Below are 17618 nucleotides of genomic sequence, written 5' to 3'. Positions count from 1 at the left end.
TCGAAATGGACACATGACCCCCTCACCCCCGACCCTCGGGACACAATAGGGGAATGTAACATTTTGTGAAGTGTTACATTTTAAAATTTCCCAGACCCCTCCAGGAAAACTTGACTGTTATAATCATTATCTATCGTTAAGCTGGTTTTTATTACAGTGGAACCTCTCTAATACGGACACCAAAGGGACAGAGCAAAGTGTCCGTATTAGAGAGGTGTCCGTTGTATAGAGGTCATGAATATTACGTCACTTCAAAGGCTCCATTGATGGTATTAAGTGTTCTTTAAATCAAAACTGGCCCAAACAAGTCTTTGAGGTGCATAATGGACAGCACAAATCGTTACTATACAAGCTGTACAATTCCAAAAACATATGGCAAACTGTAATACAGTTTCCGAGCAGTAACATAACAGAACAGTAACAAGTGTAGCGAACACTAACATACAGTAGAGTATTTAATGAAAGTTCCTTGTTATTAAGAAGTCTGTGATGTTCTTCTGAACAGCATTCGCTAGTCGTTTTTTGACATACAACGACTGAGCTTTTGAAATAATCTTGCATAACTCATCAGCCAAATTTGATTCAATGACGGGAAGGAAAGAGGGAGAAAAAGGAAAGCAGCAACTGGAGAGTCTTCAAATAATAAGAAATCTTGATGATAAATGGCAATGACATGTCGATATATAATTTTTACTGATTGAAAACAAATGATACTGTTATCGTATGAACAATGAAACAATTGATTACACTTAATGATATGTAAAGACAAACAGGAAATCGTATTGAATAAGAACTGTCATCATTGGAGTGTCCGTAATAAAGAGGTTAAGTTTTTATGAATTTTCTCTCTGGGGCCGAGATTTTGTGTCCGTTGTCCATATTATAGAGGGTCCGTATTATAGAAGTTATTTTTCAAAGAATGTATGGGCATTTTCTCGGGACCAAGTGAACTGTCCGTATTAGAGAGGTGTCCATAAGGAGAGGTTCGACTGTAATAGCAAATCTTACGTAACGGTGGTTTATGAATTGTACAGAACGTGCAATGCAATACTGTACTAAACAATATCCCCATAAATGATCCTTTTTAACACCACTGTACTCACGGGTGTTACGAAAACTAAGACCCTCGAAAACAAAGGCCGGTTCTTAGCCTTCGTAAGAAAACTAAGATAAGGGTGTTGCTTAGTGGAAATTATGGGAAAGAAACATGCCTGGGAAAACTTACCACTAGTCAGAGATTTGGGCGCTGTATGTTTTCTCTTCACATGGTTGAGTTTAAACAGACACAACGCCATGATAAGCTTGAATGTTGCGTGACAGAAAAAAAGTGGCACGGAAACTAAAGATAGTGTCTTTCGGATAATGAGAAACTTAGTCTGGGAATAACCCTTTGCTTATAAGAAGAGTCCATGTCTTGGTTGTAACCACTAAATATGTGATACACGCATTTTTTTGTCTGTACACATCTTCCAGTTTCAAAACAAGTCCACAATTTAGCCATAAGTCACCCAAACAATAAACAGATGCTGGTAGATGGTCAATTTTATTATGATGCCTGATAGGGGACTGAATAGTTTTACATGTAGGAGATACATGACTGTAAGTGATTTTCTGGAAGTTTCTCCGCATTTGTCTCATTCACAAGCTTATTTCTCAGCTTATTACAATGAGGATGTGAAATATCATCTGTTAGGGGGTGGGGGTACATTGCACTATTCCAGTACTTTGACGCATTATTAATTTTATAAGAAACATTGAAATCAGTATAATTATACAGAAACAAAACATGTGATAACTTACAGAAACTATAAAATTACTACTTAAATAGTTCTGTTATAAATTATAAACTAGAAAATCGCCTGCCACTCTCCACAACCTCATAGACAGTACCACTGTTGCGTGACTTACGGCGACATTGTGGACTTGTTTTGATACCGGAGGCAGAATAACAAATCGACAAAATAATTATTTTAAATATCACATTTTTAGTGTTAACCGTTACAACCAAAGGGTTAACAGACTAAGTTTATCCTTATTTGAAAGATCCTACATGTATCTTTAGTTTCCGTGCCAATAAGTAAGCATCAACGAATGTCGCTGTTTTTGTTTTTCTGTCACACAACATTCAAGCGTGTCACATGTGGCGTTGTGTCTGTTTAAATTAAACCATGTATGGAGATCAGGGTTGTCAATAAGTATAATGTTTTTAGATGCTGTTTCATGAAAGGTGTCAGCCGTAGCATTTCTTACATGGCCACCGCCCACATAGCAAAGGCCCGCACGGCCTGAGGCCGAGGGGGCATGTGGGGGCATTCTCCTCCTGACCAGACAGAAAATATTTGAAAAACAGACCCCTGGAAGTGTTTTTTTCCCGGATTCTGACGCATGAAAAGGAAATTCTATGCAGTGATAATAACATTCACTTTTCATATTTAACTTTAAATATATACTTTGAATTCATCAGTTTCACATACCTCACTTCACAAAGATTAAACAAATAAAGTTAATATTAATTTCCAAAAAACTTGCCTGGCTATTTTTTTTAAATCGTCAGTTATCTTCAGTACTCTACACTACAGTTTACCAATAATATTCACATCATTCAAAAGAAATTCATTCATTAAAAGGAATTACTGTATCATCATTCTTGGAATGGTGTAAACCCTGTTCCCAGTTCGGAAGACACAATTTTTTTCCTGAGCGTGACTCATCAACATTACAACAAAGTAGAACATAGTTTTGCTTCGCAGCACTTCTACAGTCTGTTAATCATGGTTTGTTTTCAACGACTTAATGTTTGAGAAAACCTAAAATAAAATCTACTATAAAGTTTTAATAAATTATTTTAGTCATCTTCATCCTCTCTGTCACAGCCCTCAAATGAGCACATGTTTACAAGCAGCTTCTTTAAGACTTAATTTGTTGCTGTGCAAAATCTCCTCCTCAAGATCTTCATCTTCTTCATTTAGCAAATCCACTTTGTTAGTCAGAGTAAGAACTGTCTCTCACAAAAGGTAGAAGCCACTCACAACCTCGTCGCCAGGGCCATGTCTGCTTTCAAAATGGCAGGTGTTTGTAAATTTACCTTCAATAACTCTGTCGATTCACTGCGATTTTAATTTTTAGACATAGAATGATATGAAACAAGGAGGCAAGACACCAAGAAACACTTATATTTGTTGCAGCTTTGTACCTGCAACAATGAACATCTTCAACCATAACATTAAGCCAGCTCCTAAAGCCGTACATCCCTGGAGACAATGTATCCAACGCCCAAATAAGTTCTTCCGGGTTCCTTTCCTGTAATCTCCACTGTTCACAAGGGGTCTTAGTTTTCATACTACGAAAACTGAAACCCGGGGGTCATAGGTCTTAGGTCTTAGGTCTCGAGGGTCTTAGTTTTCGTAAAACCCCTGTACTCACTGATTGATCCTGCAGACCCTATACTGGCGCTAGCATCTGATTCAAGAGCTTGAAATACTTCAAAGTCAGACTTCTGCACATTAATCACATTATTGCGACCCCCAAAATTATCATTTGTGGTTGGCTGCAAGAGATACAGAAAATGATGTTCTCCAAACAAATCGAAAAACTATTGTCAACAAACTTATTATTTTAATCATTAAGCAGCTTTGCTTTAAAAAAAAAAGGCAACATTTCACTCACTGACAATATGATGCAGTTAAAATTTTTTCTTAGTGAAAAATTCTTCAGATTAGTTGTTTTTTCCTTTCCTTTGCCTTGAAAAACATTGTCATTATCTGAAACCATAGGATGTGCTTCCCTTGCTTGATTTCTTTGTAATGATTCAAAGCTATCATGGTACGGTACGTTCTGATATCAGTCTAGTATCATTCTCACCATCCTATCCATACAGTACATGCAAATAAATACATAAACTGATGCTAGTGGGAAGTTCTATCTGGACCAAGCCAATTTGAGGCAAATTTATAGTTAAACAGCTAAGTAATTCCTAAGTAATAAAAATCCCATTCATTCTTAATAAGCTAAAATGAACATGTAACACATTCAAATTTTACTTACAGCATTTGGGTCATGAATCCATCGCCCATCAACACAGAATTTGTATTCGTGTTCTCCCTCAGGTAGCTCAATTATGGCTGAAAACTCTCCCTGACTGGAATAATCATGATATCTACTTGTTACTGATTATCATAACAATGCACTAATCATTGTCATAATGTACAAAGCAATTTATTATAATAAAGAAACAACAAAGAGGAAAAGACAAAAACTGCCCCTGCTGGGCACCCTTCCCAGCAGTCAAAGGGTAGAGAGAACATACACATTGCACCTCTGGTAGCTACAACTGTTATATGCCTTGTTTAATGTACTGTATAATAGTATGTTCCTGAAGCATACCACAGCACAGCCGGCTTTCAATAAGAATTTTAGTAGGCGGCAAAACTTGAGGAGTAGGCAAAGAATGGACAACACACACCAAAGGCATGCTTTCCAAGGGTCAAAAGCATGAGCTTGTAGGGGTGTCCGGGGGGCATCCTACCGCATGAAAATTTTGAAATTTGGGTCTCTTAGAATGCAGGAAATGCATTCTGGAGCATCAAATTAGGGTGTTTGAACACAACACCAATATGATCATTAAATTTTCAAATTGGCTTTTTTATTCACTGACAGAGAGAGTACTTAAATATTAATTTTTTAAATTCAATTTTGACGGCAAGACATAAAGATGTTAAAATAGCATGCCCTTTGCATTCTGTCAGCTGTGTGCAATGTATTTCATCTGTCTTGACCCAAAAGACCTTTTGCAGATATACACACACTTCAAATGTAGTTAGCAAATCAGGCAGCTTGCACCACTACTGGACTGCTGCCTCAAAACATGACTGTGAGTTCAATCCACGATCACCACCTTTGACCTTTCTGCCCAAGGTTCATGGTGATGCTTTTAGCCTAAAAGTGCATTTGAGTACAACACCCAAATTGTTCCCAAGAGTACACGACATTGTATAAAATCATCAGCTGATGATCTGCTAGAAAAAAATGACTGTAGACACGTAACACACTCTACTTCCAGCAGTTCTTTGCAGTACAGGATGGCGCAGTTTGATAATATGGATAATATTTTGGTCGTGATTAGACAATTTATGTTGTGATAGTGATGAATAAATAACAACTTGACAACCATGACCAGAAATTTTAAATATAAATGTATGTACAAACCTTTGACTCATCGGGATCCTTGTTTTCCAGTCGTTAAAACTCCCAGAGAGTAAAACCTCTCTGCCACCATTTTCCCACATGAATACTGTTGGTACAGTTCTTTTTTGTGGTGGTTCAGGTTCCATAAGGTCATCTTCAAATTCATAATCACTTTGACTCTCAAAGTCTGGTTCTCTTGCTAAAAAGGAATATTTTGTAGAGTATGGTATCATACACTGTAACTCATATACTATTATGGCTAAGCCAATCATTTCAACTCTAGCATTACATTAGCCAATAGTTTTTAATAATATATATTATAATCATAGTCTTTTTTTTATTATACACCACTTTCATTTGGTTACAAGTAAATGTATCACCATGAAATCAGGAGAAGCACGTGATGAAAACAACTGTTGGTGGGGGTACGTGTACATATACTGTATTTTATTAGATGTTTTGATGTGTAGTATCGCTGAGTATTTTATGAGTTGTGCTGTATTTTGACAATCTCGCCCAATTTACATGTACAAACAAAGAGTAGAAATACTCAGCGATAGTACACACCAAAACATCTAATTAAAGCTACTGTATTTATTATCCATCATTTTTGCACTAATTTGCAGCATGACCACCAAGAACATGTGACAGTTTTTGCGTGACATGCAAGCACGGGGGCAAACGTCAGGACCTAAACTAGTCAAACCAGTTTTCTACTGTACAATAACCAAGTGTACAACAATACTAACAGTATGTACCACATCGTGGAATATTTGTACTCATTTTGTGTGTTTTCTTATACCATAACTAAATACAGTTGGATAATAAATTTTACATGTTATACACAATATATTAAAAGAATTAATGAAGGCAGTCAGTTCTTTGTGGAAGTTATATTTAAGTGCATTTCTTGAAATTTACATGTACTGTAGCTACTGCACACAATTTGATATAACAACAACAAAAAAGGCAATTACATACTGTACATATGAAACAATATGCATGCAATTGTTAATTCCTCATTTATTTATCTGATTACTGATTGGCAGATTGAATAAGTTTTCAGCACTGTCAAACATCCTTTTTCAGTAGTTGCTTTTTTGTAACAGTTGTATTCAGGTAACTGTGGAAACACTGACAGTCTTTGCTGTGAAAGTACATGAATAATGGGAGTCCAGCACAGTCAAAATGGTTTTGAGTAGTTGGCAAGATGGCTTAAGTAGTAGGCATCTGACCCTTGCCCGGTAAGGGGCTCCGGGGCATACTCCCCTAAAATGTTTTGAAAATGTGACTTCAAATGGTTGTATCTGGCGCATTTTAGGGGTAAACTCAGCCCATCTTTTTAGCTTACACGTAACACCATTCGAGAGCTTTTTCCCTCAAATGCCAGTTATTTTCCACATCATTATGTAGCCACGCAGAAATTTTACTCACCTGATAAAATTATCTTGGCCTCATGCTCACTTGGGAACATTTTCTTTCCAGTTTCAAATTCTAGAGTTGAATCCGAACTGTGAACATCCTTATGTTTTCCTAATCCTGTGTTTCCCATTCTATTTCTTTTCCCTGTTCACAATGGTAGTTATGTTGTAGGTGATTTGTGTCAAACTGTGAAATAGGGTTTAATACAACAATTATTGCATAAATCTTGACTAAATCACTTTATAACGTAACATGAATGAAACAAAGTGTCAGACATACATGTAGGCATATTAACCCATTGACTCCCAGGGGTTCCCCATTGACGAGTAAAATTGTCTGGTGTTAGACAGAGTAAAATACTAAGTTTGGCAGGTTTAGGCCGGTTTGGATGTCAAAGGGTTAATGACCTTGTATAAAATGACCACTAACCAAATTTTTGTGCTTGGCAGAGCATTGCGTAAATATTAACATGAAGGTCTGAGACTGAAAGTTGCCTCTAAACAGCATTAGCAGCAGGCGTGGTCTTTAAAATAAATTCTAAAAGCTAATTCTGATTGTGGTTCTATCAGGAGTATATATTTTGTCTATTCCTTATGTAATCCAACAAGGTTATCTAAAATTAATAAATCAAAGTGCAGAATATTTTGTTTTCTGCTATCCAGGAGAAAGTGGACAACAGTCACAAGAGTAGCCCAACATTACAATTACTGTAGCTCTTGTAAACACAAAAAATTCAAATTATTAAGAAACCAGTTGTTCATAATTATCCCGGGACCTTTTTCCTCAGCCATGTATCTTTACTAAATAAATAGAGGTACCATTTTAACTTCGAAAGAAAACTTATAAACTCAATCCTCACATCACTAAAGTCCAAGAATTACACTCAGTATGCATTGGGGGAGGCCCGTGCTATTGTCACAGGCACTCATTACAAACCCTCTCAAACGAAACAGAGGTATGGCTGTAAATTGTTACATCTTTACGTAAAAATATACATCACATCAAAACTTAAAAATTTATTCCCTGTTACAGTTCTGACGAAATGATACACTAGCCTAGTTGCTTGGACCTCAAAAATGATACAACCAGTCTAGGATGATACTGGAGTTCATGGCACCAATTTTCAAACACTGTATGAGGGATCACACCAGCAGAGTTTCTCGCTGGTTTTCTGCAGAAATTATTTCACATACAGTGGAACCTACCAAAGGAGAACTGATAAAGCTGACGTGGTTTCCGACATTAACTACCCAGAAGATTTCTAAATAAATTGAGATTAATTAGGAACAATCGAATACTCACCCTTTCAACTCAAAAGCTTGAAACGATGGAAGTTGAGCCCAGGCCACGTCCGAAAAATTGTAAGAAAAACCACAGTAACCAATGACCACGGGCTCAACGCGTTGACGGCTCCTGTGACTCCTCTATTACAACAACAAACGTTACAAGAAAAAAAACGTTATTTTATTGATTTTAATCTAGCATTTCACTATCATTAGTCTTTTTTCCACATCTCCATAAAAACCCCCTTGTCTCGCTGGAGTCTTCTGTCGTTTTTGGGGGTTTAGATGGGGTCTAGAGTAAGGGTTAAAAGCAGGAATTTTCTAATGTTAAATGTTACAGTGCAACGTGCCTTACTATGGCCACCCAACAAACTTTCACATTTGACAATTACGTGTAAATACGTCAACTCAATAACCCATGCATTTATTTTTAGATTGAATTTCCCGCGAATGAGACTCCCACAGGAGCCTGATGACCAATTACAAGAAATTAAGCTGACGTCATAGGGTCACCGAACCGGTACTGCCTTTGTATTTTGACCTAATTCGCGGGACGGGCTAGTCTAAAAATAGACCTACTTGTGAAAACGCCGTTTCACAGACGCCGTATGGAAGTTGCACGCTCCAGATGGGCTCCTGGTACGACCTATTTGGTATTCATTCGAAGCATCCTGCCCCTGACAGCATTACTATCTCCGCAGCGAGGTTCAGCGTTAGTAGAGTTGACAGTTCTATACAGAGCACAGTGGAGAGTGTAAAAGCCACATTTGGTATTGAAGATAAATCCACAAATGGCCCCGAAGGAACAATTTCAAGTTTAACGCAAGGGTCCCTTGACATGTTTCACGAGGGCATGAATGCATGCACTGGAAGAGACAATAATGAATTACCCTGCATACCACCTGTCCGATCTCGACCACTCGACATTGCTATCTGCCATGGTAGAAAACTTGCATGCTAGTTTTAAACGCTGTATGAGGGATCACACCAGCAGAGTTTCTCGTTCGTTTTCTGCACGGTCCAAATGGGCTCCTGGTACGACTTGCATGCCGTTTCCCACGTCCAGAGTGAGACATTTAGTCTCTTGCGGTATGCAGTCGACTTCGGGACTATCGTCAAAGAGCCACTAAATGGTCTGCTAAGTGTTACACTCATCCGTCATCATATTATCCTGCACTAGAGTGTAAGATGCGTTTTGGCGATGTTGCACTCATGACACCCCTACCTTCAGTTGAAATGGCGAAAGACAAGCAAGCGCTTATGCGAGAATGAGTGGAACCATTCCGATCAGTTCGCCAGCGAACTGTTCGGAGTGAAACAACTATGACAAAGCCGGCGCTCTGCCCCCTAGTGTTATATGCAAGAGCCCCTGCATATTGTCTGTATCAGACGGAAAGGGCTGGCGCACAAACCTCATCAACTTCAGATACTGAAAGTTGTGAGAACTCTGATATCTGTGACTGTACATTTAATTTGTTACTCCAACTACTCTGCCTACGACACCTACAGTGGCGACCTGGAGGTAAGGTGGAGGCTCGCTCTCAAACATTTTGTTTTTGCCCTTTCACAGTTTTGGTGACTTTGGTCCAAAAATAAGGGTGGGGGGCTCCAGCTGGGCCTCTCTCCTGGATCCGCCACTGGCGTACCGAATGGGAACAGGAAAAAGAGTATGAGAAGGACAGTGGTGGCAATGATTGTGAGTCTTGAGATGATTCAAATGATGAATTCTTCCTAAGTAAAGATGAATTGGCTATATTCTGAGGCTTCGTGAAACAACAGTGCCGAGATCTGGGAGAACACTAAGGGCATCGGTTAGAATGGATCTTTGATGTGTACCAGTAAAGGTAGCTCAAAGTAGGTGTGCAGTACCAAAGCCGTAGGATTTTTAACGATTAGGTGCGCAGTATCAAGGTTTAAAATATTTACTGTAACCGTTCATTTGTTGTCACAGAGAAAATTTTACTGTTAGCTGTTAAACAGCCCCCTTATGGGACAGAGAATCAAAGGAGAACTGTGAAGAAGTCGTGGATCAATGGCGTAGCTAGGGGGGGTCCTGGGGTGCCCGTGACCCCCCCTTTGTAAGCCGTTTTTTTACTCCAACAACCTACAATGTTCGGGTTGCGAAAACGCGAGTACCCTCTGTTTGACACAGTGTGACCCCCCCCCCCTTTGAAAAATCCTGGCTACGCCCATGTCGTGGATATATTACTTATTAGTTATGTTGGGATCAGTTGCTTTCTGATCTTGTTAGGAAGTAATGACTGAATTCGTGTTTGATTTTTATCTAAAAAGAATGCGTTATCATTGGCAGGTTACACCAGGTCATTTTCAAATATCTAAAGGGTCCTCAACTATGTAAACAACTACGAATGCCTCTGTTTGCGATAAGTAAAAAGAAGAATTGTGTTTCCAAACCTTTTCAACCTCTCACGAAATCTGGAACGGATCATGAAACATGCTGTATTTAGTTACATTTTATAGATGCAAAAGAACCAGGTGAAAATAATCGCCAACTGGTGTTTTCGGCTCCTTTAAACCTTTTACGAGGTTGTTAAAAGCTTAAGAAGTACCAGAGGATAGCCATTTAGCTAGGAAAGAGTTCGTATTTGATTCTTATCGTAAAGGAATGCTTCACTGTTTAACTACAACAAGGTGGATACCGAAAACATCTGGATATTTCTCAACTTTGTAAACACAGCTATCGAGAGGTTTAAAATCCACGTCTTTTACTACCTTTATGCAACTTTAGCTTTTAAATGTGTTACAAGTATACGTTATAGTACTGAATATAAAAAATAGAATGATCAAATAATAATAACAAACTAAAAGATCAGTAGTTTGCTTTAGGTGAACACCGTTGTCAATGTCCACGGCAATCTCACGGCGTGCTTCTTTGCTGATACGAGTGGATCTGTGAAGTTGGCGGATCGAGGAGCAAATGTCTCTTCGCGTTCATTTTTAGCACACATAGCAGACGTCTCAGAGCACAGTGACACCTTTGCTCTTCCACTGAGCACTGGTCGGTAACACATGCTGACTGCAACGAGTACCAATCCCGTCGGAACGAAGAAAAGTCGAAGAATATTTCAACGTACTGCATTGCGACATTAGAGAAATGAAGCATCACGTTTACGGCAAACGTCGAACTAAAATTTGCGTTTTGCCAAAAAATGGAAGAAACTCGTTTGATATGAGCTTATTTCTTGCGTGTTAGTAGGAGATACCAAGTAACTTTTCAAAAGAGAGAGACGAGTTAGAATGACGTAATTTTCATGCTTTTATGACAAGCAACAGCCCACCGTTTCGCGTTTGCCGTTTCACGTTTGCCGTTTCACGTAAACGCGATGCTTAATTTATCTATTACTTCGGAAAGTGAAACTTCGGAAAATCGATATTGATCGTTGCCATATCGATTTGAATTCAACTGAGTGAGTGACAAATTGGCATATCTTGAAAAGATCGATATTGGTCGTTGACTTATCGATTAGTTTACGTCTGAGTTGGTGACAATTTTGCATATTCTGAGGCCTAACAATACAGTCGTTTAGAGCAACTTTCATATGACTTTGAAAAATAAACGTAAAAACAGAACGTTACTGGTTTGTCAAGTTCTTAGAAGGAAAGGAGTTTGTAAAAACTCTATGTAGCAGTGTAGGAGACCTTGAATAAGGATTTTGAAGGACGCTCCTCGGAAGGAAACTTGATCTCTTGGGTAGGTCTAACTTCTTAGCTCAGCACTTTTTAATTCCAACAAATTTCATCCAGTAAATGCGAGAGCCAGGTCAGTTTCGCGTCGATCGTTATCCCCAACTGTAAGAGTGCACCGCGCAAGCTAAAATTAAGATCACATTGAAAGGTGTACACCGCCAGCCCTGACCTTTTGGTTGACAAATTGAAAGGAATCTAGAATCTAGCTGGATTCCATTTAGACATTTAAAAAGCGTTAATTTGTCATTTTCAAAATCTACACATCGGCTTTCTAGACCGTAGACAGAAATCAGCGAGATCTCTTTGGTGTAGAGTTATAGGGGTGCAGAGATGGCGCAATGCAATCTCAACCCCAGAGCTCTTCTCTTGATTAAGGGAGAGAAGAGCACTGGGGAACCAGGTGTGTTCTCATTGGTTTTCGTGAAGAACAATCAAAAGCGTCTCTAATTGGTGCATTCGTGTTAGCAAGAGGAGTGAGCAAGCGCTGTCAGGATCAAATAACCAATTTTTGGCTATAAGAACCGTACGGCGCATGTCTTACTACCCTTAGTGACCTATGGACTTATATTGTGGGGTTCTTGTTAAACAATTCAAGCATATTTCAGTGCCTTGAACGGCTTGTGCACTGTACTACGAGACTCATTTATAACATGGCATCGGCAAAAGTCCTAGAACGAGATCAATGCTCCACCCTCTTTTTCAATTACAAATCAGCTGTTTTAAGTAAGGCGCGCGTATAATGCCAGATTACAAAACAGTGACAATAATAAAATATCATCAGTACCAGAAATCAATGAGGTATCAAAAGCCCGTAATTTTTGCACTTCCTTGATAAATGCATATATTTGAAGTGCCGGTTACAGATGAAAGGGAGAGGTGATCCTCGGAAATATATGTACGATCTAAGCAATCGTCTCTTATGCACACCAAAAGTGTCGTATAGAGTGAATTACTTCTGTTTTCCATACAAGTGCGAGGATCTTTCTTACCTTACATTTGCAGATATCAATACAAAGGCAGCACTTTCTCGATCCCCAGTTATTTTAATTAAGACCCTGGATGGTCCGGCCAGAGGTTTTGATCCCGCGATCTGTCGCACAGTAGTCCGATGCTCCTCTAACCATTTCAGCCGGTCGGAGGGTAATTCTTTCAGTTAGCATCGAGGCACGTGCATTGTCCGCGAATGTTCTTTTCTGTAGCTTTCTCCAACCTTTTTTAACTTAAATTTCAGAGAATTGAACGAAGTATCAAAAGCCCGTGATTTGCGCATTTTGTTTATCAAAAATGGCACATCACTATTATCTATATCTTTAGAGATTGCTTAAAAACCATCTATTCCGAAAGAAACTAAGGAAACATAAAAATAATCTGGTCGAAGAAAACAAAAACAAATTAACGAACAAACCCGAACCAAAACCAATTTCTTTATACCCGCAACATGCAGTCATTTGTTGGATTGCAAGATGCGCAGGAAAGAGGTGATGCTATTTGTGACGGATACATGACGTAGTTACCTCATTTGGCGGGAAATTGGGGCGAGAAAGTCTGGTTGCCGGAGAGGTTGGTTTATCGACAGATTGAAATGCCTCCGAAAAAGACTAAAAGCACGAAGGTACTGCATGTTTTCCTATCGCTTAACATTTCTGACTTAAAAGCCATATGGCGCGCGATTAGGAGTTGTCCTTGGGGTCCGCTGCGTGCAGCGATCTTTGACAGGAATGGGATCGATTTCCGCCGCTGGTAATCCAGCCCAGAATAGGGCTTGCGATATTTGATGTTCAAGAAATCGTTTATCGCAGGTTATCGTTTGTGAGTTTGACCGTTTAGTGTATAAAATACAGTACGTAAGTCACAGGGGTTATATTTGAAGTAAAATAATATCCGTTTTCACACGAGAGTCGAAAATCTTGTCTGAGACGGAAAACTCTATACGAAGGTGTACGTAAACAAGATGGCGCCCAAGAGGGCTAGGATTAGGGAGTGCCTGAGGAACATGAAAACAATATTACCATACGTGCCAACTCTCCCGGATTACCCGGTCTCCCGACGACTCTGTGAACCTTTTAAGACTTTGCTCCCTCGGCCGAAGCGGAAAATACCATAACACTCTTTGTTTGCCCCTCCAAATTTTGAATGAGCGTTGTTTCCTGTTTCTCTTGGGACTTCGTATGGTCCCAGTGCTTGTTCAAAATTTGGGTGGACAAACAAAGAGTATTATGGTATTTTCTATTTCAGCCAATTGTAAGCTCAAAATGCATCCCCAAGTTTTAAAAAAATTGAGTTTTTCCAATTTGTTTTCATCGTTTCTTAATGCATTTCTTCATCTCTGAGTTTCAAACACGTTGATAGAACTAAACATACGGTCATGCATGAAGCCATTTCCCAGTCCAAGTTTGGACAAAATCCCAGTCCCAGTGACAAGTTATCTTAGGGAGCATTTACAAAAACTTGTTGGGAGTGAAGGGGGGGGGGGGGGGGGTGGACTGGTGAGAAATTATCTACTATCTAAATATTTGGAGGACCCCTGCTCTCTGCATTCAACATTTTCAGGAACCCCCTTTTTGTATCCCTAAGGACTATAAACTGTAGGCCCGGTCTCACAAATATCTTCCATGTTCATTAGTTCCCTGTGGGACGTTAAAGAACCCACCCACTATTTGAGAATGATGGGGGATGAAGTTCCCAACTTGTTGTGGCTGCCCTCTCTGAGTATATGGGTCAGTGGGTATAGCAGGTCCACATCAGCTGAATAGCTGCCAAAACTTCAACCTGCACAAATAGACAGCCTCAAACTACCTCATGGCCACAAACCAATACATGATGCAGAAGTCAGAAGAACAAGCAAATTAAGGCAAAAACAGAAAAACGCCTTCAAATCTTGAGCATGACGATGTGCTAAGATTTGCAGAAAAAGACAAGGCAAACAAAACCTTCAAATGCTACCTAGGGTTGTTTGCCTCATTCAAAGACAAAGAGAAAATCAAAGGTTTCAATAAGGAAGGGATATTGCAGCACAAATTACTATAATTTTGAGTGGTACCCTTTGCCAAATATGTAGAGTTTGGAATATTGCACAGCCCAAAACTTAGACATGTATGCTGTTTATTTATTAGCCTTCTACAATATCTTAATTTTTTGACTTAATGTATTAAATGGTAAGCGATTTTATTTTTACTCTGTGTGATACTTGCGTGACATGAAAGACAAGAATTGGCTCTCTGTTTAACCAATAAAAATTCTTGACATAAGTGCCCTGTTTTCCTGCAAATTTCCCGTTCAAGATTCACAATGGTGCTAGATTATTCTTGTATACTGAAGGAGGTGCTGGGGAATGGCTGGGTGCATTTGGTTGGGGGATGGGAGTGGAAGTGGGGGAATGGGTGGGTTGATCATGAGGGGGGGTGAGGTTGGCAAGACCAGATTGAAAAATCTCCAGCCTTTAGATCTCTAGAGGTTGGCACCTCTGTATGACTCCTCGGAAAATCTGCCATTTTTCATAACATCCCTACTCGCTCCAGGTCTTTCACTATATTGTGAGTGACAGACTGTCCAATTACTCATCCAACTGTGAATTTGGAGACGTTTTCTCGTCTTAAATTCACATGAAACGAGGAACCTGTTAGTCGAACTTTCTGTCTCAGACGAGATTTTTGTCTCTAACTTGTGAAAACGGCTAATGATGGTAGTGTTCACCATCACTTTCAATTTTTGATGTCTCGGGCTTGCCTTGCTGAGTACAAGTGCTTTGCAAAATGTTAAGGCCATAAATCTAAGCAAATGTTGGTTTTTGGTGAAAGGGGAAAATAGGAACATTGGACAACAGCCTGATGTCTAGCAAATTTAAGTACTGTGTTTTTTACAAGTAGCTGGCAGAATCTGTATTTGGCTCGAGTCCGTTATTTTCCCTTTGGTAAAGTGAAACATCCTTATTAGTTATTCAAGGTTGCATGTAATGTTTTTGTTTTCTTTACATTTACAAGGTCGTCAAAAACAAATTTATCCTCCAAAATTTAAGATCATGGTGTTCAAAAGCAAAATACATGAAAAGCTTGATGCAAAGAAATAGTTACCCTGTTCCTTTTTCTGTTCTCAATGTAAGCAGTTGTTTGCAGTTTCAACCATTTATTGACAGACTCTTGTCACCACCTTCATGTTCTTCAGGTCTTGTTCCTGCTCTCTGGTCTCCTTTGCAGCCGCTCGTGCCGAAGTCAGGCAACGCTCAGACTGCATAACTTCAGCCCTAGCAGTTGCAAAGGAGACTACCTCTTCTCTGGATTGTGACTTGGTTTGGGTGTATATATACATGTATGTATTGCTGGTCTTGTGTATAGATAAACCAGGGCACCTGTGCCATCTGTATGAGGCTCATGCAGGATAGGAGGCCAGGGTATTATCATGGTAGTGATGGTCTGAAGGCACCTGAGGATATTTTGTTTTTCAAGGGAAAGGGGAAACGACCTGCAAAAGGACATCAAGCCAGTGAGGATGAACCTAAGTCCAAGAAAGCTAAAACAGAAAGCTCAGCTGATGATGAAGAGGTTGATGAAGAATCAAATAACAGTAGTGATGGTGGAGAGGAAACTGATTTCTCATGTTCAGCCACAGATAGGTGAGTAGAAAGTTACTTCTTGGTTTGAAAGGAATGGTTAATTTGCATGACTTCAGAGACCAAATTACCATTATAGTTAAACCTGGTTTCAACAACTACAGATTACAGATAGTCTTTCTACAACAATAATAGTGTAAGCGGTCAGTATACATGTAAAATGCAGACTACAGATTGCAGATTAGGTTTAATTTGCAGACTAGGTACAAAATGCAGACTGCAGACTGGGTTTAAAATGCAGACTGAGGCCTAAACTGTCACATCGTTTGATATGCGAAACCCATAGGGTCGGTCTCGTTTTCTCTGCCATGAAAAATTTCCTGCTAGGTCTATTTCCTGCTAGAACTTATAGCTTGCATTCAGAATTTGTATTTGTTCTTTAATCTGAAGCATAAACGTTTGGTCATGTGCTACACGGCTCACATTAAAGGGAATTTGAATTAAACCTTTTTTGCCGATTGCTGATTGTCATATGATACTTGTAATTAAAGACATCAGTTTGCTTGCACATGTTGGCAAGCTTTGGTGTTGTTCGGCATGGCGGGGATTTCAGCTACAGTTGGCTTTCACTGTCATGCAACAAAAAAAAAATTAAATTGAAACCGTTCAATGAAAAAAAAGTTGGAATGTTGTGGGAGACAAATTCATAAACTACCTCTCCAATTCTCAGGTTTGTATGTTACATCAAAACACCTTGTGAATTTGATTTTAGAATGTGATGGCATCACTGTGAAAACCTTCCATTGAGTGCCAGTGTGTCCTCATAAGATCTGCGGGACCGATTTTGGAAAACGTATTTAGTATGCATGAATACATGTATAAGTTTGAAATGGGAGAGGCTGCTGTGGAAAATAGGAGGAAAGGGAAAAAAATTATATCCGATGTAATTATCATGCTAAGAAAATGAAACAGAACATATTGTTAAGTGGAACACATATTTTGTGAACGATTTTTAAACAATGCAACAATTTAGGCCTCAGTCTGCATTTTAAACCCAGTCTGCAGTCTTCAGTCTGCATTTTGTACCTAGTCTGCATTTTAAACCCAATCTGCAATCTGCAGTCGGTTTCCTGGAAAACGAGGATCAAGGATAAGGGATCAGGGATCAATGATGATGATGATGATGATAATAATAATAACAATAACAATAATTTAATAATTTATATATAGCGCTTATGTACATGCATATTCTAAAGTGCTTTACAATTCCTTTGTAAAAACTAATTAAAATACCATAATAAAATCTTTATAACTACAATAATCTAAGTAAAATAAATATAAAAAAAGTAATGATGTAAATAAATAAGTAAATAAATAAATAAATAAATAAGTAAATGCTTTAAAATCATTCTAAAAAGTTTAAATCGAGGAGATTGAAGAGAGAGAAAATTACCAGATTGTATTATAATTAACTA

General features: G+C 38.8%; 2 protein-coding genes across 3 annotated transcripts in view; one reads left to right on the top strand and one right to left on the bottom strand.

The window, feature by feature from the left end:
- Positions 1–7935, bottom strand: part of LOC138052284 (5'-AMP-activated protein kinase subunit beta-2-like) — a 10276-nt gene extending 2341 nt beyond the window's left edge. The window contains exons 1-5 of the mRNA XM_068898689.1: positions 7909–7935; positions 6619–6792; positions 5206–5383; positions 4045–4138; positions 3424–3547 (exon numbers count right to left, since the gene is read on the bottom strand). Of these exons, the coding sequence (XP_068754790.1) occupies positions 3424–3547; positions 4045–4138; positions 5206–5383; positions 6619–6736 (514 nt within the window). The 5' untranslated portion in view covers positions 6737–6792; positions 7909–7935. The remainder of the gene's footprint in view (positions 1–3423; positions 3548–4044; positions 4139–5205; positions 5384–6618; positions 6793–7908) is intronic.
- Positions 7936–13132: 5197 nt separating this feature from the next.
- Positions 13133–17618, top strand: part of LOC138052283 (exodeoxyribonuclease-like) — a 50860-nt gene continuing 46374 nt past the window's right edge. For both annotated transcript variants that reach the window (XR_011133036.1, XM_068898688.1), the window contains exons 1-2: positions 13133–13209; positions 16040–16206. Coding sequence is in view for 1 of the 2 variants with exons in the window: in XM_068898688.1 (XP_068754789.1) it covers positions 13180–13209; positions 16040–16206 (197 nt within the window). In the remaining variant the exon portion in view is untranslated. The remainder of the gene's footprint in view (positions 13210–16039; positions 16207–17618) is intronic.

This window comes from Montipora capricornis, chromosome 6 (assembly GCF_036669925.1).
Source record: "Montipora capricornis isolate CH-2021 chromosome 6, ASM3666992v2, whole genome shotgun sequence".
Lineage (NCBI taxonomy): Eukaryota > Metazoa > Cnidaria > Anthozoa > Scleractinia > Acroporidae > Montipora > Montipora capricornis.
This window is presented reverse-complemented; position numbering and strand designations above follow the sequence as displayed.